At 28.4% G+C, this 27,929-nt stretch overlaps 1 protein-coding gene across 1 annotated transcript in view; it reads right to left on the minus strand.

Moving 5' to 3' along the window:
• Nucleotides 1-13,122: 13,122 nt before the first annotated feature.
• LOC111686238 (streptococcal hemagglutinin-like) overlaps nucleotides 13,123-27,929 on the minus strand; it is a 63,338-nt gene continuing 48,531 nt past the window's right edge. The window contains exons 4-6 of the mRNA XM_046946449.1: nucleotides 21,858-21,988; nucleotides 14,002-15,540; nucleotides 13,123-13,314 (exon numbers count right to left, since the gene is read on the minus strand). Of these exons, the coding sequence (XP_046802405.1) occupies nucleotides 13,147-13,314; nucleotides 14,002-15,540; nucleotides 21,858-21,988 (1,838 nt within the window). The 3' untranslated portion in view covers nucleotides 13,123-13,146. The remainder of the gene's footprint in view (nucleotides 13,315-14,001; nucleotides 15,541-21,857; nucleotides 21,989-27,929) is intronic.

The raw sequence follows: 27,929 nt of genomic DNA on the forward strand, positions 1-27,929 counted from the left end.
AATTATTTTTTCGTTTTTTGTTATTATAATTTCAAAGAAAAAGTGTTGTTTCAAATATTTATTTTGCAAAGTGTTTTTCTGTGAAGTTTTAGTTTAACAGGCACCACATATGAAAAAAATTCAAGGAAATTATTGACAATGACTTTATGATCTTAATGAGAAACAAGATAATTAGATGAAGGATAAATGGATTTGTTTACAACTCATATAAAAGATCTTTAAACTTTAGTTTAAACACTTTTAACTATCTATCCCTGCATGTTTTTCTCTCTCAAGTTAAAGTTTTGTTCTTTATAACAATCCTCCTTAATTTTTTAAGCATAATTTCTGCATTAATCTGCATAAACTTACATGCACAAATGTATGCAAGGAAGTACAGTAGAGAGGGTGTAAAATGATAATCTATCATTTGCATAGAAGAATAATAACCAAATGACTACAACAAAACTAAGAAGATAAAAAAAGGCCAAAATGGAAACAAAAAACGAAGTTGTTTTTTCCAAAGAAAAACTGTCAAACGTAAAAGTCATGCGTAAAAGAAGGTGTGGCGCTAAGAAACAGAACTTAAAACATTGATGACATGAAAGCAAAAACAAAAAGTATCGTCAATTTTAAGCAAAAAAGTGACATTTTTGTTAAACTTTAACAGACAATTTTCATAATTAAAAGGAATTTAAAACAAAATGCAGTGGGTGTGAATAAATTTGTGCAAAAAAATTTGCAAAAATTATGTAAAAAAAAACAAAATTTTCTCTTATTTTACAAGATTTGTTATAGTTTACAACAAAGAAACAAAGTAAATGTAAAGAAAATTTTAATAAATTTGCTTTCTTAAACATAAAATTTCATAATTTCTTAAAAAAAACCGTAATTTACAATTCTTTACATTTTGTCAATAATGTAAACAATTGGAAATTTAAGCTAAATACAAGTAAATTTCTAAATTTATACATAAAAATCTAAACCACTTTAGTTGTTCTTATTTAAACAAAAAAATTTTCCTCAAAATTTTCAAAAATGTACAAGTTATACAATTGTTTACATAATGTAAACATTATAAAGTAAAGTAAAATTTCAAAAATTTTAAATTTTTTACCTAAAATCTTATTTGTTTACATTTCTGCTAAAGCAAGCAAGAAATTTTTCGCAAAAATTTTCAATATTTTCCAAGTTATTCAATTGTTTACATAATGTCAACAATGTAAAATAAGTAAAATTTTGTTAAAAGAAGATTTTTTTATAAAGTAATTAAGTTTTATTAACAATTTTACAAAGTTTTGTATTGTTTACCTAATGTCAACAATGTAAACAATTAAAATTTTAAGGTAAATTACCAAAAATTTTAAATTTTTTACATGAAATCTGATTTGTTTACATTTCTGCTAAAGCAATCAAGAAATTTTACACAAAAATGTTCACTAATTTACAAGTTATTTAATTGTTTACATAATGTCAACAATGTAAATTATGTGATATTCAAGTAAAACAAGTTTCTTTTTATAAAGTAATTAAGTTTTCTTAACAATTTCACAATGTTTTATATTGTTTACATAATGTCAACAATGTAAAGTATTTCAAAATTAGGGTAAAAAATAGGTAAACTGTGTATTTTATAATGTAAACTAAGAAAATTTCACATTTTCTTTGTTATTTCATAAATTTTTATCAAAATGTGTGTAAAATTTGTTAGATTTTCAATTGTTTACATGATGTCAACAATGTAAAGTTTGTAGAAAATGTTTTAAATTGTTATAAGTTATTGATTGCTTTGATTGTTTTAAGAATTTTATGAAATTTGCAATTGTTTACATAATGTCAACAATGTAAAGTATTAAAAAATTAGGGTAAATAATAGGTAAAATATAGATTTAATGGTGTAAACTTATAAAATTTCACATTTTCTTTGCTATTTCATTAATTTTTTATCAAAATTTGTGTAAAATTCGTAAAATTTTCAATTGTTTACGTAATGTCAACAATGTAAACAATTCCAAAAATCATTGAAATATGTAAATATTTTAAAACTTTTTTAAAATTATGTTTAAAGACGATTGGGGAGGAAATTTGTGTAAAATTTTCAATTGTTTACATAATGTCAACAATGTAAACAATTCAAAAACTCATTGAAATATGAGTATATTTGGATTTTTTTTAAATTATGTATAAAGGCGATTAGAGAGAAAATTTGTGTAAATTTTGCGATTGTTTACATGATGTCAACAATGTAAACAATTCAAAAAATCATTGAAATATGTGTATATTTGGAAATTTTCTTCAAAATTATGTATTAAGACAAACAGGGAGACTACAATTTAATGCAAAATTGCGTATAAATCCTTTTCTTTATGTTTTTCTTTTGGTCGATTTAAAAATTTTCTCATAAATTTTCCTTTTTTTTTCTTGGGAAAAATAAAGTTTTGTTTTTCTTTTTTTTGATATCTCATATAGCCAAGTGTTTGTATGTTTGTTTGTTTCTTTAAAATTTATTTTTATTAATTTAAACTTTTTAAAAAGAATCTGTAGTTGTATAAAAACTAAAAGAAAAAATGAAAAAAGAACAACAACAACAATACAAACAATAATAATAATAAAGAAAAAAATTATATATAAATTTATAAACTTTGTACGTGCTGGCTCAGCGTAAAAAGTATTTTGAACCTGCCTCAACTTAACTGAACTTCTTCGATGTATGGTATAAAATTTACAAAAAAAACAAACACATACACACATATAAGTATGTAAGTTAAAAGTGTTAAAATTACGTATGTTATAAACAGTAGAAGAAAAAAAACTTTGAAAAATAATATTATTATAGTTGGAAAGGAAAAACTAGCTGTTGCAGTTAGGCTATTCACAGTTTGCTAGTAAGACAGCCCACTTGTTCTTAGCGCCTTTTGATAGCCATGACCATCCTTAATAGTTTATTAATAACATACAAAATTATTAAGGCAAGACGCGTTATTCTTTCTTATTTCTTTCTGTTAACATTTATAGCTGTTTATTGTTGTTGTTGTTTTCTATACAGCTATTATTTCGACTCACCCCTCTTTACTTTATACCACACTAAACACTATTTGAAATATAAAAATTTTATTAATTCAAAATGCATACTATTGGTATTTGTAGTTTTGTGTTAACACAAAAAAAAAAAAACAACAAATCTTTATTACTGCCAAACTATTATTACCTACTACTCTCGTGCACACTACACTCTTTTATTAACTCTACTATAATATCAAAGTCTATATAGTGGTAATGTTATGTTTACACCATACATACACATATAAAAGTATTTTATAGAGTAAAATTGGTGTAAAACAGTTATATTTATATTAAATTGATTTTAAAGGTGTTTTTTTTTTCTTTCATCCAAAAGGGTTTTATTAAATCTCGATCGAATAATTTAAATTTTATGTTTGTTTATGTGCATAAAAATATATATGAATTGAAATTTTGAAAAGACTAAAGATTTTTTTTTATAAGTTTAATATGTTCTTACCATGATGACATTATGTATCGACTAGACTATAGACTATACCACATACTAGACTATAGAATAGACAATAGACTATAGTCTAGACAACAGACTATAGGCTAGACTATAGACCAGACAATAGACTAGACTATAGTCCAGACAATAGACAAGACTTTAGACTAGACTATAGACTACATTATAGAATAGACTATAGACCAGACAATAGACTAGAATATATACTAAACTATAGACTACACTATAGACTTGACTATAGACCAAATACTAGACTTTAGAATAGAATATAGACTAAACTATAGACTAAACTACGGACTATACTATTCACAATACTATAGTTCATATACTATAGACCAGACAAACTACAAGACAATAGACTATAGACTAGACTAGATTATAGACTAGACTATAGACAAGACTATAGACTTAACCATAGAAGAGACTATAGACAGGACTACGAACTAGACAATAGACAATATTATATACTAGACTATAGACAAGACCACAGATTAGACTAAAACTAAAGACTTTAATATAGACTAGACTATAAGCTAGACTATTGACTAGATTAAAAACTAGACCATAGATCAGATCATAGACTGGACTATAGACTAGACATTATAACATACTATAGGCTTGGCCATTGACTAGACTATATACTAGACTGTAGTCAATGCAATATACTATACTATAGACAAGACTATAGACTAGACTATAAACTAGAATATAGTCTAGACTAGACTATAGACTGGACTATAGAATAGACTATAGACTAAACCATAGATTATAGATTGGACTACAAACTAGACAAGAGACAATAGATTATAAGACTGTAGACTAGACTATAGACTAGACTATAGGCTAGACTAAAGACTAGACTAAAGACTAGACTAAAGACTAGACTAAAGACTAGACTAAAGACTAGACTATAGACTTGACTATAGACTTGACTATAGACTAGACTGTAGACTAGACTATAGACTAGACTATAGACTAGACTGTAGAATAGACTATAGACTAGACTATAGACTAGACTATAGACTAGACTATAGACTAGACTATAGACTAGACTATAGACTAGACTATAGACTAGACTATAGACTAGACTATAGACTAGACTATAGACTAGACTATAGACTAGACTATAGACTAGACTATAGACTAGACTATAGACTAGACTATAGACTAGACTATATTCTAGACTATAGACTAGACTATATTCTAGACTATAGACTAGACTATAGACTATATTATAGACTAGACTATAGACTAGACTATAGACTAGACTATAGACTAGACTATAGACTAGACTATAGACTAGACTATAGACTAGACTATAGACTAGACTATAGACTAGACTATAGACTAGACTATAGACTAGACTATAGACTAGACTATAGACTAGACTATAGACTAGACTATAGACTAGACTATAGACTAGACTATAGACTAGACTATAGACTAGACTATAGACTAGACTATAGACTAGCCTACAGACTAAACTATAGAGTAGACTATAGACCAGACTATACTGTAGTATAGACCAAAGACTAAACTATAGAGTAGACTATAGACCAGACTATACTGTAGTATAGACCAAAGACTAAACTATAGACTAGACTATATACTAGACTATAAACTAGACTATAGACTAGACTATAGAATAGGCTATAGAATAGGCTATATACTGGACTATAGGCTTGATTATGGAACAGACTATAGAATAGGCTATAGATTAGACTATTTCTAGACTATAGACTAGACTAAAGACTAGACTATAGACTAGACTATGGATTAGACTATGTACCAGACAATGGAATAAACTATAGACAAGACTATAGACTAGACTATGAACTAAACAATAGACTAGACAAAAGACTATACTAAACGACAAACAGTTTAGTTAATAGTCTAGTGTATTATCTATATTGTAGTCTAGTCTAAAATCTAATTTATGTTCACTTTATAATTGTCACAAACAAAATCAAACCTCATCATATAAGTTGATTTTGGTTTGCTAATTATACGTGCGTAATGTCAAAAGTTAATTTCAATTTAATTACTTTTTAGAAGTGACATTATTTTGTCATCTTAGGGACACACTCACACAAACAAACAAAAAAACTCCCAAATAAACCTGATGACTAAAAGATAGACGATGATGAACAGGTACTTACTGCATACTTGTATGCAAAAGTACACACATGACTGAGACAGGTAATTAGTAGAGGAAGACTTAGAGCACAAGTACTAAAGTTGAAATGTGTATAAAGGATATAAAAAAATAAAAACGGATTAGAAGATTAATGGCCTTTTGAAATACAATAGCTAATGTAGAAAAGATTAAAAAGTTGTGTGTGGAGAGAGACTATAAAAAGATTTACTTTGTTTTAAGCTTAAATATACAATTTATTGTATTTTTTATTTTTATATATTTTGTTTTGGCTTTTAAATTATTTACAACATTTAGCAGTACTTAACCCCACTGTAGTAAAATTTCTTTTTATTACTTTATTACTTTTACATTGTTACTCTTTGGTTAAACTCTTTACAATTATTATAGCATACCTTAAGGCTTTGGTATTTATTTTCTGTAAAAAATGTAACGTCTATTTACAAGACAACCATTGTGAATTAAAATTTTGTTATAATAAATTATAAAAAGTACAACAAACAAATTGTAACTTTTTTTTTTGGGGACAGGTAGAGATTGTGAGAGAGACAAGTAAAAAAGGAAGAACTTGTCATAAAAGAATTTGTTAATATTGTAAATGACAATTATGAAAAACAGGATAAAACAACGAAGTGTCAAATATTAAAAGTTGTAAAGGAAAATATAAAAAATGGCATGAAAAGGGACAAAAAAACAAACGAAGTTTAAACTAAAATAAGTAATTGATAATAAAAACTTGTAAAAAGGAAAAAATTAAATTTATGTTAGTGGTTAGTGTATTAGTCTGTAGGTAGGTAAGTAAGTAAGAAAGTAAGTAAGTAAGTAAGTAAGTAAGTAAGTAAGTAAGTAAGTAAGTAAGTAAGTAAGTAAGTAAGTAAGTAAGTAAGTAAGTAAGTAAGTAAGTAAGTAAGTAAGTAAGTAAGTAAGTAAGTAAGTAAGTAAGTAAGTAAGTAAGTAAGTAAGTAAGTAAGTAAGTAAGTAAGTAAGTAAGTAAGTAAGTAAGTAAGTAAGTAAGTAAGTAAGTAAGTAAGTAAGTAAGTAAGTAAGTAAGTAAGTAAGTAAGTAAGTAAGTAAGTAAGTCTTGTCTATAGTCTAGCATATAACATAGTCTATAGTCTAGCATATAGCATAGTCTATAGTCTAGCATATAGCATAGTCTAGTCTATATCGTAGTCTACAGTCTAGTCTGTAGTATACTCTATAGTCTACAGTTTTGTCTATAGTTCAGTCAATAGTTAAGTCAATAGTCGAGTCCACAGTCTAGTCTATAGTCTAATCGAGAGAATAGTCTGTAGTCTAGCCTACAGTCTAGCCTCTAGTGTAGTCTATAGTCTAGTCTATAATCTAGTCTATAGTCTAGTATATAGTCCAGTCTATAATCTAGTCTATAGTCTAGTCTATAGCCTAGTATATAGTCTAGTCTGTAGTCTAGTCTATAGTCTAGTCTATAGTCTAGTCTATAGTCTAGTCTATAGTCTAGTCTATTTTCTATTCTATAGTCTAGTCTATAGTCTAGTTTATAGTCTAGTCTATAGTTTAGTCTATAGCCTAGTATATAGTCTAGTCTATAGTCTAGTCTATAGTTTAGTCTATAGTCTAGTCTATAGTCTAGTCTATAGTCTAGTCTATAGTCTAGTCTATAGTCTAGTCTATAGTCTAGTCTATAGTCTAGTCTATAGTCTAGTCTATAGACTAGTTTATAGTCTAGTCTATAGTCTAGTCTATAGTCTAGTCTATAGTCTAGTCTATAGTCTAGTCTATAATCTATTCTATAGTCTAGTCTATAGTCTAGTCTATAGTCTAGTCTATAGTCTAGTCTATAGTCTAGTCTATAGTCTAGTCTATAGTATAGTCTATAGTCTAGTATATAGTCTCGTCTAGTCTATAGTCTAGTCTATAGCCAAGTCTATAGTTTAGTCTATAGCCTAGTATATAGTCTAGTCTATAGTCTAGTCTATTGCCTACTCTATTGCCTAGCCTTTAGTCTAGTCTATAGTCTAGACTAAAGTCTAGTCAATAGTCGAGTCCATAATCTTGTCTACAGTCTAGACCATATACTAGTCTAAAGTCTAGTCTATAGTCTAGTCAATAATCTAGTCTATATTCTAGTGACTAGATTATTGACTAGATTCTAGTCTATAGCCTGGTATACAGCCTAGTCTATAGTGTAGTCTATAATCTAGTCTAAAGTGTAGTCAATAGTCAAGTCCATAATCTTGTCTACAGTCTAGTGTATGTTCTAGTATATAGTCTAGTATAAAGTCTAGTCTATAGTCTAGACACAGTCAAGTCTATATTTTAATCTATAGTCTAGTCTATGTTCTAGTATATAGTCTAGTCTATGAACTAGTATATAGCCTGATCTACAGTCAAGTCTATAGTCTAGTATACGGTCTAGTCTATAGTATATTTTATAGTCAAGTCTATGTTCCAGTCTATAGTCTAGTTTATATTCTAGCCTATAAGCTAAAGTCTAGTTTTTAGTCAAGACTTGACTAAAATTTATAAAAAAAAAATCCATTTCATAAAATTTTCCCATACATCAATACATGTCTTTTCACGACTCTCTAACACTTGACACTTGGCCCAAGGGTTTGACAAACCGATTATTAGAAAATTTTCCCAAAATTTTGCTACTATAAAAATATGACACATGTTTTACAATATTATTTTCCCCACCCCTTAACGTAGACACATGGTCAGAACATGTGAATTAAAGTGTAATTTCATGGTAAAAGAAAATTACCAACAATTTGTATTAAAAACTTTGTTTTTTCCTTTTAATTTTTGCTCATTTACTGGCTGGTGTTTGAAAAATTTCCCAATTTCACACTTGAATTGCAATAAAAAGTGAAAAATACACACGGTACACACTGGTTTGAACACAAACAACAACAGGATTTCCCCGCAAATAAAATAGTGAGTAAGTAAGTGAAGCAAAAGGTCAAAACAAAAACAATTTATAATGCTTATAAACATGATGACAATATCTTAACACCCACCCACTCTCTCTTTCTCTTCCTTTTCCTAATAGCAATAATAACGCAGAGTTTATGACACTGTTAAAATTATTGTTGTTATTATTGTATTTGTTAAGAGTTATTGTTGTTGCTCATTCGTTTGTTATACCAATAACAAATCCTTTCATTACTGCCTACACCAACAAAACACAACTTACTCTCCATTGCGTTTGTTCGTGTGCAAGTTTGTGATATGAAACAAAAACGAAAGGATTAACAAAAGAGAACGAAAACAAAAAGGTTTAAAAAAAGAGATCATGTATTTGTTTTGTCGTTGCAATATAAAATATTAAAGCTGCAATTATCACAGTAGCATTGCATGTAAAGTGCAATTATTTGTATTTGTTTTGTGTGATTTTACTCTATATGCTTAAAAATTTGGGAAATTTTGGAAATTTTCATAAAAACATAAATGTTGTTGTTTTCTCCTTTATTAATTACAAATATTTACTTGCAACCTCATAAATGCTTTTAATAACAAAACAAATACAATTTATTATTGTTATCACATACACACATAAAATATAAATAAATTATTCGAGCAACTTGTTTAATGAAGGGAAAATCCCATTGTGAACGAAAAAACAATGATAAATAAAGGATTTAAATAAAATTTAGTTGTTATTTATAAATAACAACGTTTATTATTTTATGATATTTTGACAAAAGAAAAAAATATAACAGGTTCTTTTCACTGTTATCTTTAAAACTAAGACAGAACTATAACCTATTCTATAGAATAGTCTATAGACTAGACTATAGACTACACTAGACTATAGACTAGACTATTGACTAGACCATAGACTAGACTATAGACTAGATTATAGACTAAACTATAGATTATACTATAGACTAGAATATAGACTAGGCTATAGACTACAGAGTAGACTATAGACTAAAGTGTAAACTAGACTTTAGACTAGACTATAGACTAGACTTTAGAGTAGACTATAGACTAGACTATTGACTAGATTATAGACTAGACAATTGACTAGACTATAGACTACACTATAGACTAGACTACAGACTAGACTATAGACTAGACTATAGACTAGACTATGGACTAGACTATGGACTAGACTATGGACTAGACTATGGACTAGACTATGGACTAGACTATGGACTAGACTATGCACTAGACTATAGACTAGACTATGGACTAGACTATAGACTATAGATTAGACTATACACTAGACTATAGACTAGACCATAGACTATACTATAGATTAGACTATAGACTAGACTTTAGACAATACTATAGACTAGACTATAGTCTAGATTATAGACTTAACTAGTTTATAGACTGTAAACTAGAGTATAGTCTAGACTATGGACTAGACTATAGACTAGACTGTACAGTAGACAATAGACTAAACTATAGACTAGACTGTAGACTAGTCTATAGACTAGACTATACACTAGACTATAGACTAGACTATAGACTAGAATATAGACTAGACTATAGACTAGAGACTAGACTATACTAAAATATAGACTAGATTATAGACTAGACTATGGGCTAGACTATAGACTATACTATAGACTAAACTATACACTAGACTATAAACTATAGACAAAATCGTTTATTGTTTTATAATCTTTTGGCACAGACTGGACTATAGACTAGACTAGACATGTCTATAGACTAGACTAAAGGCTAGACTATAGACATGTCTATAGACTAGACTATAGACTAGACTATAGACTAGACTATAGATTAGACTAGACATGTCTATAGACTAGACTAAAGGCTAGACTATAGACATGTCTATAGACTAGAATATAGACTAGACTATAGACTAGACTATAGACTAGACTATAGACTAGACTATAGACTAGACTATAGACTAGACTAAGACTAAACTATAGACTAGACTATAGACTAGACTATAGACTAGACTATAGACTAGACTATAGACTAGACTATAGACTAGACTATAGACTAGACTATAGACTAGACTATAGACTAGACTATAGACTAGACTATAGACTAGACTATAGACTAGACTATAGACTAGACTATAGACTAGACTATAGACTAGACTATAGACTAGACTATAGACTAGACTATAGACTAGACTATAGACTAGACTATAGACTAGACTATAGACTAGACTATAGACTAGACTATAGACTAGACTATAGACTAGACTATAGACTAGACTATAGACTAGACTATAGACTAGACTATAGACTAGACTATAGACTAGACTATAGACTAGACTATAGACTAGACTATAGACTAGACTATAGACTAGACCACAGACTAGACTATAGACTAGACTATAGACTAGATTATAGACTAGACTATAGACTAGACTATAGACTAGACTATAGACTAGACTATAGACTAGACTATAGACTAGACTATAGACTAGACTATAGACTAGACTATAGACTAGATTATAGACTAGACTATAGACTAGACTATAGACTAGACTATAGACTAGACTATAGACTAGACTATAGACTAGACTATAGACTAGACAATAGACTAGACAATAGACTAGATTATAGACTAGATTATAGACTAGACTATAGACTAGACTATAGACTAGACTACACTATAGACCAGACTATAGACTAGACTATAGACTAGACTATAAACTAGACTATAGACTAGACTATAGACTAGACTATGGACTAGACTATAGTATAGACTATATTATAGACTTGACTGGTTTATGGACTTTAAACTAGACTACATACTAGACTACAGACTAGACTATAGACTAGACTTTAGACTAGACTTTAGACTAGACTACAGACTAGACTATAGACTAGACTACAGACTAGATTACAGACTAGACAATAGACTAGACTATAGATTAGACTATAGACTAAACTATAGACTGGAGTATAGATTAGACTATAGTCAAGTTGTAGAAAACTCTGTAGTTAAAACTGTAGACTAAATCAAAGTCAAGCTATAGAGAAAACTATAGCCAAACTATAGACTTGATTAACATTAAAAATATCATATGAAAGTTTAATAAATTTCTTTTAAATTGTTTGTTGCTGTTTTATTATCAGCAAAATATTATAAATTAGAAATACATTTGACAAACAGCAGCATTTCACATAAATCCATACAAACAATGCAATTTTCTACAAGGTGTTTTCACCTTTTTTTCTCTCTTATTTGCAATAATTATTTATTTTCATTTTGAGGAAAAAATGGAGAAATAGCAAAAAATCCAACAAAAATAGCGACAAAAAGTGACAAGTTGCATCCCGTTGTAAAGTCTCAACATCATCACTGTCAACGTAAAGCCAGGCTATTTACAATCAAAAGCTGCATTTGTCATAGACCCCTTCTCTTCTCTGCCTGCCCCCTCTATTGTACTTTAACATTATTATACACTGTATGGCTATTTTCATTTTCTACTTGCCCCAGCAGCTGTGTTTGATTGTAACTTAAGGTCAACAATATAATGCAGACTAGACTACAGACTAGATTACAGACTAGACAATAGACTAGACTATAGATTAGACTATAGACTAAACTATAGACTGGAGTATAGATTAGACTATAGTCAAGTTGTAGAAAACTCTGTAGTTAAAACTGTAGACTAAATCAAAGTCAAGCTATAGAGAAAACTATAGCCAAACTATAGACTTGATTAACATTAAAAATATCATATGAAAGTTTAATAAATTTCTTTTAAATTGTTTGTTGCTGTTTTATTATCAGCAAAATATTATAAATTAGAAATACATTTGACAAACAGCAGCATTTCACATAAATCCATACAAACAATGCAATTTTCTACAAGGTGTTTTCACCTTTTTTTCTCTCTTATTTGCAATAATTATTTATTTTCATTTTGAGGAAAAAATGGAGAAATAGCAAAAAATCCAACAAAAATAGCGACAAAAAGTGACAAGTTGCATCCCGTTGTAAAGTCTCAACATCATCACTGTCAACGTAAAGCCAGGCTATTTACAATCAAAAGCTGCATTTGTCATAGACCCCTTCTCTTCTCTGCCTGCCCCCTCTATTGTACTTTAACATTATTATACACTGTATGGCTATTTTCATTTTCTACTTGCCCCAGCAGCTGTGTTTGATTGTAACTTAAGGTCAACAATATAATGCAGGGAAAAAAGAAAGCAACAACGACATCGACAAAAAAAGTTCAATTTGCAATATGTGCAACGTCACTTTTTGCTATGTTTCAGATAAAAATGCATTTGCTATTTAACACCCGAATACTTTTTTTGATGTTGTAATGAAATTCATATGGTGCCATTTCAAAAGGGGGAATATATCTGAGGGATTCTTTTTTTGTTGTTGAACAACAACGAACAACATTTATTGATAGTGTCAGCATCATGATTAAGAATTATAGATGAAAATATTCAAAAAGAAATATTGTGAAATTTTTCAACGAAAAACTTGCAACAGGGGTTTTGGAAAAAATTAATTTTTTTTAAATTATTTAATAAATTTCTTTAAAAACTCACCTGATGTCTTGTCTTAACGATTGATCGCCTAATAATAATTCAAAGCCGCCTTTTGATATGCTACTATTTGGACTATAACTTAATTGTGTTAAATTATTTGTTAAACTATTTGTATTTAATTGTAAAACGTCATCATTTTCTTCATCATCATCGTCGGTTAGTAACTGGAATTAGAAGAAAATAGAACAAACAATTAGTTAATAAATTATAGGATATAGTTTATGGACTAGAATATAGACTAGACAATAGTCTAGTCTATAGTTTAGGCTATAGTGTAGTCTATATTCCAGTCTATAGTCTAGTCTATAGTCTAGTCTATAGTCTAGTCTATAGTCTAGTCTATAGTCTAGTCTATAGTCTAGTCTATAGTCTAGTCTATAGTCTAGTCTATAGTCTAGTCTATAGTCTAGTCTATAGTCTAGTCTATAGTCTAGTCTATAGTCTTGTCTATAGTCTAGTCTATAGTCTTGTCTATAGTCTAGTCTATAGTCTAGTCTATAGTCTAGTCTATAGTATAGTCTATAGTCTTGTCTATAGTCTAGTCTATAGTCTTGTCTATAGTCTTGTCTATAGTCTAGTCTTTAGCCTGGTCTATAGTCTAGTCTATAGTCTAGTCTATACTCTAGTCTATAGTTTAGTCTACAGTTTGGTCTAAAGTTCAGTCTATAGTTTAGTCTATAGTCTAGTCATTAGTATTGTCTATAGTCTAATCTATAGTCCACTATCAAGTTGTTTCTGTGATCTAGTTTAAAGTCAAGTCCAGTTTTTAGTCTTAACTATAAACGATATCATTATCTCTATTGTTATTTATATGATTTATTTTCTTTTCGTCATTATTTTTTAACTTTTACCTCTCTTCTCGGTGGTTGTTGCTGCTGCTGCTGCTGTTGATGTATCTGCTGTTTTTGTTGTAGATTATTTGTTGTTAAATATAAATCACAATTATTGCTACTAATAAGATTTGTTGCTGATATTTGTTGGCTTCTAGACGAAATGCCTGTTACATATGATGATGTTCCTAATGATGATGATGTTGATGGTACTGATGTTGTTGCTAATGTTGAAGCTGCAGTAGTGACTGTTGCTGTTATTAATGATGTAGTAGTATTAGTTGTTGCTAATGTTGCTTGTGTTAACTGGGCAGTTGAGGCAATTGCTGATTTTGATAAATTACTACAGGTCGATGATTGTTTTTGTGTTGTATTACAATTATTATTCGAATGAAGTAAAGCTGTTGCGGTTGCTGCTGCAGCTGCTAATGATGAGGCTGTGGCCAGTGATGATGTTGTTGCTGTTGCTGCAGTTGTTTGCGATGATTTTATATTATTATTGTTATTATTATTGAGCAGTAAAGGCTGCTGTACAATAGGTTGAGCGGCTTGTTTTGCTGTGTGAGCTAAATCTACCACATCCTTGGCCAAACGGGGCGAGGTTATAGTCTGCGCATCCACATAGATTTTATTGGGCGGGGGTAGTTGTAAAGGCGGTGGTATATGATCGTGATACGTTGATGTTTTTGCTGTTGCTGGTGCTGCTGTTGTTGTTGAGGTCGTTTGATGTACATCCACTGTGGCACTTATGGTATTGGTTTGTGATTTTCTTCGACCCAAAGTGGAACTATTACCTGCCAATAAAGGCGCTGTGGAGCTGTGTGTGCTATTATTAAAGGGCGTATTTACAACAGTGACAGCTGTGGGTGTGGGTATTTCAGCATGTTTATTTTTATAGTTAATAAAATTTATATTACACAAATTAGCACCTAAAGCCGCCAAATCATCGTCATCATCATCCTCTTCCTTAACTTCCAAATGCTGTAGACTGCGTGCAATAGTTAGTTTTTTATGCTGCAATCCGGGTGGTAATTTTGATAAGGGTGTTGCTTGGAATATACTATTATGATTTGTCAATATTGAGGTGTTGTTGGTGTTGTTGCTAGTACTAACTGCTGCAGTTGCTGTTGTTCCGCTTAATGCAACTTGTTGATAATTATTGTTGACATTTCTATCGCCTGTTATTCCAGTTCCTGTTGTTGTATTGTTGCTTATTGTAGTTTGTTTACTACTACTACTACTACTACCACCAGCTGTTGCTGCTGTTATGGTGCCTCCACCACTGCTGCTGCTGTTGTTGCTGGGTGGTTGTTGTTGTGTTGTCTGTTGCGTTGATTTTACTGAACTTGCATTAGTCGCTGTTGACGCTATTGCTGTTGGTGTTATTGTTGTTGCACTTATTAGACCAGCTGTTGCCGAGGTCGATGCTGTTGTTAAGGTCGTACTATTACAGGCCGTATGATTGCTATTGAATGAGGTCACATATATGGGGGAGGCTTCATTTAGGAAACTTAAATCTTGTTTTTGTGTTGAAGGTGCACCACCTTTCGTCTGTTGTAACTGAAAGGAAGGGAAAGCGGATGTAATTTTAACAAAAGTGTAAAAACTTTAAACAAATTTATTTGCATATAAATTTAATGCAAATTTATTTTAATCTTAAAATACAAAAACAACAACAGAAAAACTCAAACAAAAATATGCATTATTAAATTATGCAAATTTTGTAAACTGCAACAGAAAGCTTAAAAAAAAAAACAAAACAGGTAAAATGTTAGGGATCAAGAGTTAGTGGGGGAGAGCAAGAGAGAGGGAATAAGAGAAATTGGGGGAAAAACCATACAAATCAAAAGACGAATGTGAATTTGTGTTTAAAGTGAAATAAATCACCATTATAAAGATTTAACAAAATGCGAAAAACTGCATATGATTGGGAGGAATAAGACAACAGTGACAACAACAGATGTCGTAATAACTAAAATTTAGTCAGACTAAAATAAATTTCCAAACGAAATTTTGTGGGAAGTAAGTGATTAAAAGACATTTTCAAACATAGAAAAATGGATAAAATTTTAAGAAATTTAATAAAACTCTTATGCAGACATCAGTTCTAGACTTTAAAAAATTTTCAAGTTTAAACGATTTTCGAACTTAAGTTCGAATTTTCGAACATAGCAAAATTGCCCTAAATTTAAATAAAATTGTTTATATAATGATTTAAACATGAATTCCAGGCTTCAAATAGCAAAACTGCTGAAAATTTCAAAAAATTGTTTGTATAGTGATTTAAACATAAATTCCGGACTTTAAATAACATTTTTCCATGTTCGAACTTTTTCGAACTTAAGTTCGAATTTTCGAACATAGCAAAATTGCTCTAAATTTAAAGCAAATCGTGTATATAATGATTTAGGAGTGAATTCCAGGCTTTAAGTAGCATTTTTCCATTTTCGAAATTTTTTCGAACTTAAGTTCGAATTTTCGAAAATAACAAAATTGCCCTAAATTTAAATAAAATTGTTTATATAATGATTTAAATATGAATTCCAGGCTTTAAATAGCATTTTTCCATGTTCGAAATTTTTTCGAATTTGAGTTCGAATTTTCGAACATAGCAAAATTGCCCTAAATTTAAATAAAATTGTTTATATAATGATTTAAACATGAACTCCAGGCTTTAAATAGCATTTTTCCATGTTCGAATTTTTTTCGAATTTAAGTTCGAATTTTCGAACATAGCAAAATTGCTGTAAATTTCAAAAAAATCATTTGTATAATGATTTAAACATAAATTCCGGACTTTAAACAACATTTTTCCATATTCGAAAATTTTTCGAACTTAATTTCGAATTTTCGAACATAGCAAAATTACTACAAATTTAAAGAAAATTGTTTATCTAATGATTTAAACATGAATTCCAGGCTTAAAATAAAATTTTTCCATGTTCGAAAATTTTTCGAACTTAAGTTCGAATTTTCGATCTAAGCAAAATTGCTCTAAATTTAAAGAAAATCGTTTAAATTATGATTTAATCATGAATTCTGGACTTAAAATAGCATTTTTCTATGTTCGAAAATTTTTCGAACTTAATTTCGAATTTTCGAACATAGCAAAATTGCTCTAAATTTAAACAAAATCACTTATATAACATTTTAATCGTGAATTCCAGGCTTTAAATAGCATTTTTCCATGTTCGAAAAATTTTCGAACATAAGTTCGAATTTTCGTTTTTTACAAAAATCATTAAAATTAAACCACAACAAGGGAAAAATGTGTTGATTTGTGGATTTCAACATGTTTTTAGGTTTTTTTTTGGACAGTTTGTTGTGCAATCCAATATGTGTTGCGGTTAGCGCGCTGTTGAGGTTTAAAACTCATTAAAAATGCAAAATTTTATTTAAACACTCCCTCCTTTCCTCTCTCTCTGTATGTATGTATGTATATAGAGTAGTAAAGAGTGAAAATGTTAGCTGTAGTAATAGATTTGTTTATTAAATATGTAAATTTTTCAAAATATTTTAAAATATTTCTTTAAAAATTTTGCCATGAATTCTGTTCACATAACAGAAAATCATTTAATGCTTTTAATTAAAATGCAATTCTTTTATATTTTTTAATATAAATTTTACAAAAACAAAAAAGAAATAATTAATTATTTAAGCACAGCAACATGGCTATTGTTTAAACTCATTAATTATCGGCAGCTATTTTAAATTACAAAAAAATAAAATCATTCTTTCAATTCACTTAAAACTGTTTCAGTCATATAGTCCGACAATTGTTGCAGGCAGCAAGCAGCAGCAAAAACAACAATAAATGTGTTTAAATAAAAGTTGCTTGTTTTCGGAACAGATATCCATTAAAAAAAATGCAATTTAAATTATTGTTACACATTATTGCAAATATACACTGAGAAAAATCGTCTTTTATTACGAGTTTTCATCTTAATCGAACTCAAGTTTGAAACATTTTCGAACAGGAAAAAACACTATTTAAAGCCTAAAGATAATGACTGTAATAAATTTTTAATGATTTGCTTTAAATTTCAATCAATTTTGCTAATTTCGAAAATTCGAACTTAAGTTCGAAAAAGTTTCGAACATGAAAAAATGTCATTTAAAGTCTTTAGATTATATCTAAATAAATATTTTATCGATTTTCTTGAAATTTCAATCAATTATGCTATGTTCCAAAATTCGAACTTAAGTTCGAAAATTTTTCGAACATGGAAAATCATCACAAAAAGCCTACAGATGATGAATTTAATAAATTTTTAATAATTTTCTTCAAATTTCGATAAATCTGGCTATGTTCGAAAATTCGAAGTTAAGTTCGAAAAATTTTCGAACTTGAAAAAATGTCATTTAAAGTCTTTAGATTATATCTAAATAAACATTCTATCGATTTTCTTGAAATTTCAATCAATTTTGCTGTTCGAAATATGTTCGAAAATTCGAACTTAAGTTCGAAAAGTTTTCGAACATGGAAAAACATAATTTAAAGCCTAAAGATGATGACTGTAATAAATTTTTAATGATTTTAGTGAAATTTCAATAAATTTTGCTATGTTCGAAAATTCGAAGTTATGTTCGAAAAATTTTCGAACATAGAAAATTCGAACTTAAGTTCGAAAAGTTTTCGAACATGGAAAAACATAATTTAAAGCCTAAAGATGATGACTGTAATAATGTTGTAATGATTTCAGTGAAATTTCAAACAATTTTGCTATGTTCGAAAATTCGAAGTTAAGTTCGAAAATTTTTCGAACTAGGAAAATGTCATTTAAAGCCAATAGATTATGTTTAAACCAATATTTTATCAATTTTCTTTAAATTTTAATAAATTTTGCTATGTTCGAAAATTCGATGTTAAGTTCGAAAGGTTTTCGAACATAAAAAAATGTACTTAAAAGCCTAGAGATTATGTTTATTTAAAAATTTTCATGATTTTCTAAAAATTTGCAACATTTTTTGTAGTGTAATCTCAATTAACAAAGAGCAGAAACCCGCTTCCCCTCTCCTCTTTTCAGCGTAAACCAATACAACTACAAACACTCACAGAAAATTACTTTAATATGAAAATACTACTAATACATTTATACAAACATGTTTCATTATGCATTTAAGTACATTATCTCCCTATAGGGACACCCATATACACACTATAGCTTAAAGCTCCCCTTTACTAACCACCCACACACACTCGCGCTTGGTCCAGTTGTTCTCTCCTCATTTTATGTTGTGCCAAGTTAAACTCTTTCACTAACTAACAGTTTGTTTTTTTCTTCTATGTTTTTGTTTTTCTAATTTGTTGTTATTGCATTGTTTCGGTGTTAGTGTACAATTTACAGGCATGTAAAATCATGTTCACAGTTAATAACGTTATAACAGGACTATTTGGTGGTCAATTGTTTTAGGTGTTTAGAGAAAAATGAAACAGTTAAGAGAGCAATTGAAAAGGATTTTAAAATTTATGAAAATGAAGAAACTTTTAAATAATAGAATTTTAAATCTTGATCAAACTTTTAAAGAACAATACCATACACAACTACATATAGAACTTTGGAAGCTTTGTAGAAAAGCTTTAAAGTCTTTTTTTTAAAAGTTTTCGATAACTTGAAATGAGTTTAAACCTATTAGAATTGAGAACAAGCTAAAGCCTTTATGATAATACTTGTAACAAAAGCACAATTAAAGCTTTTGGAAAAGTTTTAAAGAACTTCTAACTTAAGCTTTCCACAAGACATTAAAATAACTTGATATAAAAACAGAAACTCTTAATGACCTCTAATTGAAGCTTTACTACAACGAATTTGCAACAAAAGCTCTAAAGCCACTAACTGCGTTCTTCTAAAGCTTTAAAGAAACTTTTAGATGGTCTTCAATTGAAAAGCTTTTGGAATACTTTCTAATTACCTATAATTAAAGCAATTTAAGAAATAAAAACTAAAAGCTTAAATGCTACACTAAACTTTTTTCATTGAAGATTTTAACAAACTTTTCAAATAGTTTGAAATTTAAGCTTTAGATTTCTAAACCTAAAGCTTTAAAAAGACTTTCCAAAGAATTAAGGCTTTTCACAAGACTTAAGAATTATTTCATGCTGTAAGACTTTTGCTTTAAAATTATCTTTAGAAGGATAGATGAAACCTTGAAAAACAGACAAAATATTTAAGCTCTTAATTAGCTTAAAGCTTGAAGATTTTTTAAAAAAGCTTTAGAAAAGATAGGAGAATCTTTAAAAGCTAAATATTAAAGCTTTTAAATGTTTTCCACGGGACATAGAATTACGTTTAAACTAACTTGATATTAAAGCTTTTAGAATCACGTCAATTGCAACTAAAGCTTTCTAAAAAAGACTTTAAAGTTAAGGAGAAACTTTTAATTAGTTAAAGAAATATTTAAGCATATAAGAAAGTTTAAAAAACTAGAAATTAAAGCTTTCAGCAGTACGTCATTTGTAATTAAAGCTTTAAGACTTTTTTAAACTTCTTTAGACAGGAAAGGAGAAACTTTAAATGAGTTTAAAAGCTAAATATTTAAGCTTTTAAATGTCTTTCAAAGTTCATATAAGAAACTTCGAAATAACATGCAATTACAGCATTTAACAGAAGTTTTAATTTTAAAATAAAAATCGATATTTAAGAGATTTATTTCACAATTAAAGCTTTGAGGACTTTCGCAAGATTTTCTCTTTAAAAAGACCAAAACTTTTAAAAGCTTATACAATTATGTAAAAAAGATATAAAATACATTCAATTTAAGCTTTAAATAATTTTTGGAATAAATAATTATAATTGTTATAAAAAGCTTCTTAAGGTCCTATGATTAAAGCTTTGAAAAAGACCAAAAAAAGGTTTTTTAAAATGTCTTTCAACAGAAAAAGCTTGAAATTTCTCTGTGCTTTTGCTCTGTGATAAAAGTTTTTTGAAAGCGTACGATTAAAGTTTTAATTTAAATAATTTTCGAAAAAATAATTAAAGCTTTTAAAAGGTCGATAAAAGCTTTTTAATAAAATGTCTTTTAAAATGTCTTTCCACAGAACCTGAAAGCTTAAAATTTCTTTTCGATTAAAGCTTTTTAATAAAGCTTTAATTTAAAATGTTTCCGAAAAAAACAATTGCAGCTTTTGAAAAGTCGATAAAAGCTTTTTAATAACCACATACAAAGCTATTTTAAATGCGTACAGTTAAAGCTTATATTTAAGTTCTATCTTTATAATCTTTATAATTACAAAAAGTTTTATGATTAAAACTTTTGAAGATCCAATGATTAAAGCTTTGAAAACGATCAAAATAAGTTCTTATTACTAAAGCTCTTTTAAAAGAATTTCAAAAAACCTAAAGTGAAAACATTTTCATTCGATTAAAGCTTTAAAATGATCATAAAAAGCTTTATGATTGAAACTTTTTTACAATTGTAAATTTAAGCTTCCAACTAAAAATTATAAGCTCATTGATTGAAGCTTTTGAATATGTGATTTTAGAGGATTATAAACCAACATAAAATGACGTGCATTACTAAAGCTTTTAAATGACTTTCAGCAAGACCTAGAGTCTAAATTTTAAAATTTAAACAGCTTTAAATGGTCATTCTATAAAAGCTTTAAAATGACTGTACAAAGCTCAATGATTAAAGCTTTTTTGTTAACACAATATTAAAGCTTTAGAGTGATTATCAAAAATAGAACAATTGTGGTCTTTAAATGAATTCAAAACAAGCTTTTTAACAAAGCTTTTCAACGATTTTTAATAAATCTAGATAAAAAGAAAACTTTTTTAGCAAAGCTTTTTAGAAAATTTCAGAAAATTTGGCTTAAAAGCTTTAAGCTAGTAGAATAGTTTTTGTAGATTTTTTTTTTAACATTCAAATTTTCTTACCTTTTTCGATAGCTGTGTTATATCCACCGGCGTTACACGATTTAAGGCCGCTAAACGCTGCAAACGTTCTCTGGCATGTTCCTCAACCGCTATAACAAAGGCGTCCTGTACCGAATTGCCAATGTCCCAAGCTAGAAGAAGAAAAAGAAAAAAATTAATAAATAAAATTTTTCTTTCAACTTTTTAACTTCTTTAAAGTTGTTTAACTTGGACAAGCTTTTAAGTAGAGTGCTAAATTTTGCAGCATAAAGTCTAGTAAGCTTAAGCTTTTAAAATATTATAAAATTATTACGAAATAAAGCTTTTAATGTTAAACAAATTTAAAGTTTTATAATAAAATAAATTTTAAAAATTGAAATTTTTAATTTTTCTTAAAAGCTTTCAAACTTTGCACACTTTTAAGCAAATTAGCTGAGTTTTGTTTTACAAAAACTAGACACCTTAAGCTTTTTCATAATGAAGAAAAAAACAAATTTTTATTTATAAATTTTCAAAAATTTTAAAAATAAAATTTCAAAAATAAAAACGTACAGCTTAAGGTTGCTAAGGGACCAATTGATACGCTATCTCAGCTCAGAAATAAATAAAAATAAAGAAACGTTTTCATAAAAAAAGTGTTAAAAAATTTTCATTAATTTTTTTTTATATATAGAAAACTCTTAGAGAGACCTGTTTTCTTCTCAAAACTTTGCCTTATAAACTGTTTCTTATATGTTGATATTTTCTAGTGCAATTTAAATAATATTTGTTTTATGTTTGGATTTTTTATTTCAGCACGTTTTTGTCATTTTCTAGGTTGTCTTGAAAAAATTATATCTAAAGATTTGTATGGTTTTGCACAAAATTGTTAAATACCAAGGGGACCTATTTAATGTTGACTGGTTTTCTATTTAGTTTTACTTCTTGGCCTACGGACAACAAACAAACAGTCTAATTTTTTCTATTTGCCATGTTAAATAATGACACCAACTGTTAACAAAAAGTACAGTATAAATAAGAAAAAGTTATTAAGCTTTAAAGCCTCTTTAACTTAAGATCATATACGACATACTGCAAAAGCTTTTAAAGAACTTTAAAGTCTCCCATTTTCAACTAAAGATCATAATAGATTTTTCACAAAAGGTTTCTGAGAACTTGAAAAAAGTCTCCCACTTAGATCTTCTAAAACACTTTTGAAATATTCAGGTTAAAAACTTTGAAAAGCTTAAAAAAAACAACTTTTATTAAAGCTCTTAAAAACCAAAGTTTCATAATTAAAGCTTTTGTCAAAGTTGTGACAAAAGTTTTCAAAGGACTTTAAATAGGTATATGAATAAAGCTTTTCAAAGCATTTAGAAAACATAAACTACAAAAGCTTTGCACAGACTTTCAAAAAACCGGAAATTAATTCTGTTAAAAGTTTATGAGACAATCCCCAAAAAACTTTCAAAACATCAAAATTTTGATGGTTTATAAAGCATTTTAGAAAACCTACAAATGCAGCTTTTAAAAGTCTTTCAGCAGATAGATGATTTAAACATTTCTGAAGCTTTTTAAATAGATACAATTGACGCTTTTTAATTAAAGGCTTCAAAGAATTCTAAAAGGTCTACGATTGAAACAGTAGAAGACTTTCAAAAATTCTTCAAAGATCAACATTATTCACAGATGATTTAAACTTTTGTGAAGCATGCCAAAGATCGACAATTGAAGTTGCTAAAAGCTCTATAACTTAGTCTTAAAGGAATGCTAAAAGATCTACGATTGAAGCTTTCTATAGGCTTTTAAATAGATCTTTGCTTCAATGCTTTTAAAAAGCTTTCACATAGAAGTTTTCAAACCTCTTCAAAACCTCAAACAATTGAAACTTTTAAAGGTCTGCGAAAGTTTTAACAAAGAAGCTTATAAATCTCTTTACATATTTATACAATTATTAAAGCTTTTAAAAGACTTTTAAAAGATCTACAACTAAAGTTTACAAAAGTCTTTTAATTGAACTAAGTTTAAAGCTTAAGAATACTTTTGAAAGTTTGCAAAAGTTTAATAAAATCCAGTACAATTAAAGCTTTATAGACCTATAGTTAAAGCTTTCAAGGAGAAGTCTTCACACCATTAAAGCCTTTAAAGGTCTGCACAACAAGAGATTGTTAAAGCTTTGGAGAATCTTTTAGAAGAAATACAACTGAAGTGTTGAAAATTCATTTAGATTAAAGCTTTTACAACCATTCATGAAATCCGTGCTTAAAGCTTTAAAGAAATAATACAGTTCGACCTTTTAAAGACAGTTCGACCTTTAAAAGATCTTTCAAATGAATTTTTAAAGACCTTCGATTGAAAGTTTTAAATAGTTTTCAAATATTGCATTAACACTTATTTTTGAAGCTTTCAAAGAACCTTACATAGATTCTTGATTAAAGCTTTAAAATGATTTCAAAGCAGTTCTGCTATTGAAGCCTTAAAATGATCAAAATAAGTTCTAGATTCTAGGTTTTTGAAGGACTTTATTAATTTATTTACTACACTTATTGTTAAAGCTTACAAAGGTCATTTAAAATACTTTCTTTGAAGCTTTGTAATGATTTAAAAGAGGCCAACTAAAACCCTTGTAATGATTTTAAAGAGATCTACTATGGAAGTTTTTAAATTACTTAGAAAAAGCTCCACATTTGAGGTTTTGAAATTACTTTAGAAGATCATCGATAAAAGCTTTTAATTTATGTTAATTTACAATCTACTATTAAACCTATTAAACTTTTTCAGATGAAGCTTTCAAAATTTCAGATAAAGCTTTTAAAGCATATAATTAACACTTCTAAATAAAGCTTTCAAAAGCCCAAAGGATTTAAAGTTTTGAACCTACATTTGAAGCTTTTAAATTTCTTTTGATGAAGCTTTCAAAACTTATAATTAACATTTTCAAATAAAGCTTTAAAAAGCCTAACAAGAGATCTATTATTAAAGCTTTTAAAAAAATCCTTCCAACTGAGCTTTTAATGCGCTTCAATTTTGAACTTTTGAAAAGTTTTATTCGCTTGTAGCTTTGGAATACTTACAAAGGCTTCACATTAAAACACTTTGTAATAAAACTTTCAAAAGCCTAACAAGAGATCTATTATTAAAGCTTTAAGAAGTTTAGAAAGAATCCTTTAAACTGAGCTTTTAATGCACTTTAATTTTGAACTTTTGAAAAGCTCGATTCTATTGTAACTTAAGAATACCTCCAAAAACTGATTGAAACTTTTAAAGCTTTTAAATTTCTATTAAAAATTAACAATTTAAAAAGCTTTTTTTAAAGCTTTTAAAAGTTTCGTTTTGTTGCTACTAGTTGGTCTCCTTTAGCATTATTTCCTCTCTCCTCTTTTTCTTTCTTTCACACTCATATCTAATACTGGACTTTCTTTTCTCTATAAAAAGTCAGCAAAATCTAGAAAGAAAAAGTCATAGCTTTTTTTTATTGCTCTTAACATGGCCATGTGTTGTGATGACCAAACGACCAATCGACTGACAACTTTACTTTATAATTTTTATGAATTTTGTTGGTTGTTTTGTGTGTTTTCTCTAGCTAGACAAGTTGTTTTAAGTATCCATAGCACATGTCGTTGTTGCTTATATATTAAAGGTGTTATGTTAGAGATGACTAGATGCCCCTCGACGTTGTATACCCCTCTAACAAGGGGACACTTGACTCACAGTAATGGTTTGTGGTGTAAGTGTTTTTTGGCAAAAAGAAAAAAAAAAAAGAAAAAATGTGGACACTTTGGTATCAAAAGCACTCATGCTTTATGTGGAGTTTTTTTTTTTTTTTTTGGAGGGGAGGGGGCTTATTAAATATAGAGCACATTAAGATGACTATATATATAGTATTGTGCTTAAAAGAGCTTTGTTGATATACAGATGCTTCGTTTGTCATTTTCTTGCCAAAGTAAAAGCTGTTAAAGTAATCAAAAAGGGGACTTAGTTTTGATAATATTTTCCTCTAAGTTTAATATTAAACAACAAGGTTTAGTACAGCAAATAGAGTTTTTTGCCAAAAACAACCTAAAGAAAGAAGTCAAAAAAGCTTTGCAGCAGTAAAAGTTCCCTCAAATTCCTTTAAATTTTTACAAGTATAACATTCTTAAAGATCATTCAACTCATTCTAATCAATATTTATTTATTTACAGTTCAACTATAGCAAATCATGTTCAATATTAGAGAAGGGGAATTGAAAACGACAAGAATGTAGAAAAAAATCTATATTGAATCTATTTTTTAAGACAAGGTAACTGTCAATATTGACAACAACAAGAGTAAAGTAATATTGTGTAAAAGCTTTCTCTCCCCTTTGTTATTAGTTAAAATATAACTAAACTTTTAAAAATCACTGGTTAAGTTAAGAAAATGTCTTTGTTACGAAAACAATTTGTAAAGTTTTTGTTAAAAGAAAATTTCATTTAAAGATAATTTTCAAAATTATGTTTCATTTTAGGGAGTTTATAAAAAAACAAAAACTTTCCATAATTAAAGCTTTAAAAATGTTTTGAAAACTAGTTTTATTGACCACAAATAACGACTTAAAAAGATATTACATTCAACCTGAGTTCTTAAGCTTTTATAGCACTTTAAGTAGTAATTAAAACAATTCATAGTAACTTAAAACATTTAAAATTTGAGCTTTTAAAAGATTTATTATGTGTTTGAGAAGCTAACCTTGAAAAGTTTTAAAACCTCTTTACAAAATAATACATACAGTTAAAGCTTTTAAAGGTCTACGAAATAACAAATCATTTAAGCTTTTGAGTGACTTTTAGAATATCTACAACTACAGCTCATAGTGTAGTCTATAGTTGATATATATTCTGAATATAGACTCGACTAGAATAAACTAGACTACAGACTAGACTATAGAGTAGAGTGTAGAATAGACTTTAGAATAGACTAACTACTATAGACTATTCTATAGATTAGACTATAAACTAGATTATAAAGGCTAGATTATAGACTTCACTTTAGACTAGACTGTTAACTAGACTATAGACTACTTCACAGACCACACTATAAACTAGACTAAACTTTAGACTAGATTGTAGGATAGATACATACTAAACTGTAGACTATACTATGTAAATAGTCATATACACTATAAACTAGACTATAGAACAGTCTATAGACTAGACTATATATAAGACTATGGACTAGACTTAACTTTAGACTAGACCTTAAACTAGACTATAGATTATACTATATACTAGAGTTCTGCCTAGACTATAGACTAGACTATCGAATAGATATAGACTAGAGTATAGACTGGACTATAGACTTAACTGTAGACTAGACTATAGACAATGTATTAGACCATAAACTAAACTATAGACTAGAGTCAAGACTAGACTAGGCTAGAATATAGACTAGATTATAGATTAGACTATAGACTAGACTTTAGAATAGATATATACCAGAGTATAGACTAAAATATAGACTGTATTGTAGACTAATCTGTAGACTATACTACTGACTCTATACTAGACTATATACTAGCCTATAAACTAGATTAAACTATAGACTAGATCTCATAACAGACTATTTATTAGAGCTTAGACCAGACTATAGACAAATCTATATACAAGACTATAGAATAGAGTATATACTAGAATATAGTCTGTAATATAGACTAAACTAAAGACTAGACTATAGACTTTATACTATACTTTAGCCCAGATTATAGACTAGGCTATAAACCAGACTTGTCTATTGTCTAGTCTAATCTATAGACTAGACTTTAGACTATACTATAAAGTAGACAATATACTGTCTATACTAGTCTAGTCTATAGTCTAGTTTATAGTCTAGTTTATAGTCTAGTCTATAGTCTAATCTATAGTCAAGTCTATAGTCTATTCTATAGTCTAGTCTATAGCCTAGTCTATTGTCTAGTCTATAGTCCAGTCTATAGTCTAGTCTAAAGTCTAGTCTATAGTCTAGTCTATATCTAGTCTATAGTCTAGTTATAGTCTAGTCTATAGTCTAGTCTATAGTCTAGTCTATAGTCTAGTCTAGTCTATAGTCTAGTCTATAGACTAGTCTATAGTGCAGTCTATAGTCTATAGTCTACTC

This window comes from Lucilia cuprina, chromosome 3 (genome assembly GCF_022045245.1).
Source record: "Lucilia cuprina isolate Lc7/37 chromosome 3, ASM2204524v1, whole genome shotgun sequence".
Taxonomy (NCBI): domain Eukaryota; kingdom Metazoa; phylum Arthropoda; class Insecta; order Diptera; family Calliphoridae; genus Lucilia; species Lucilia cuprina.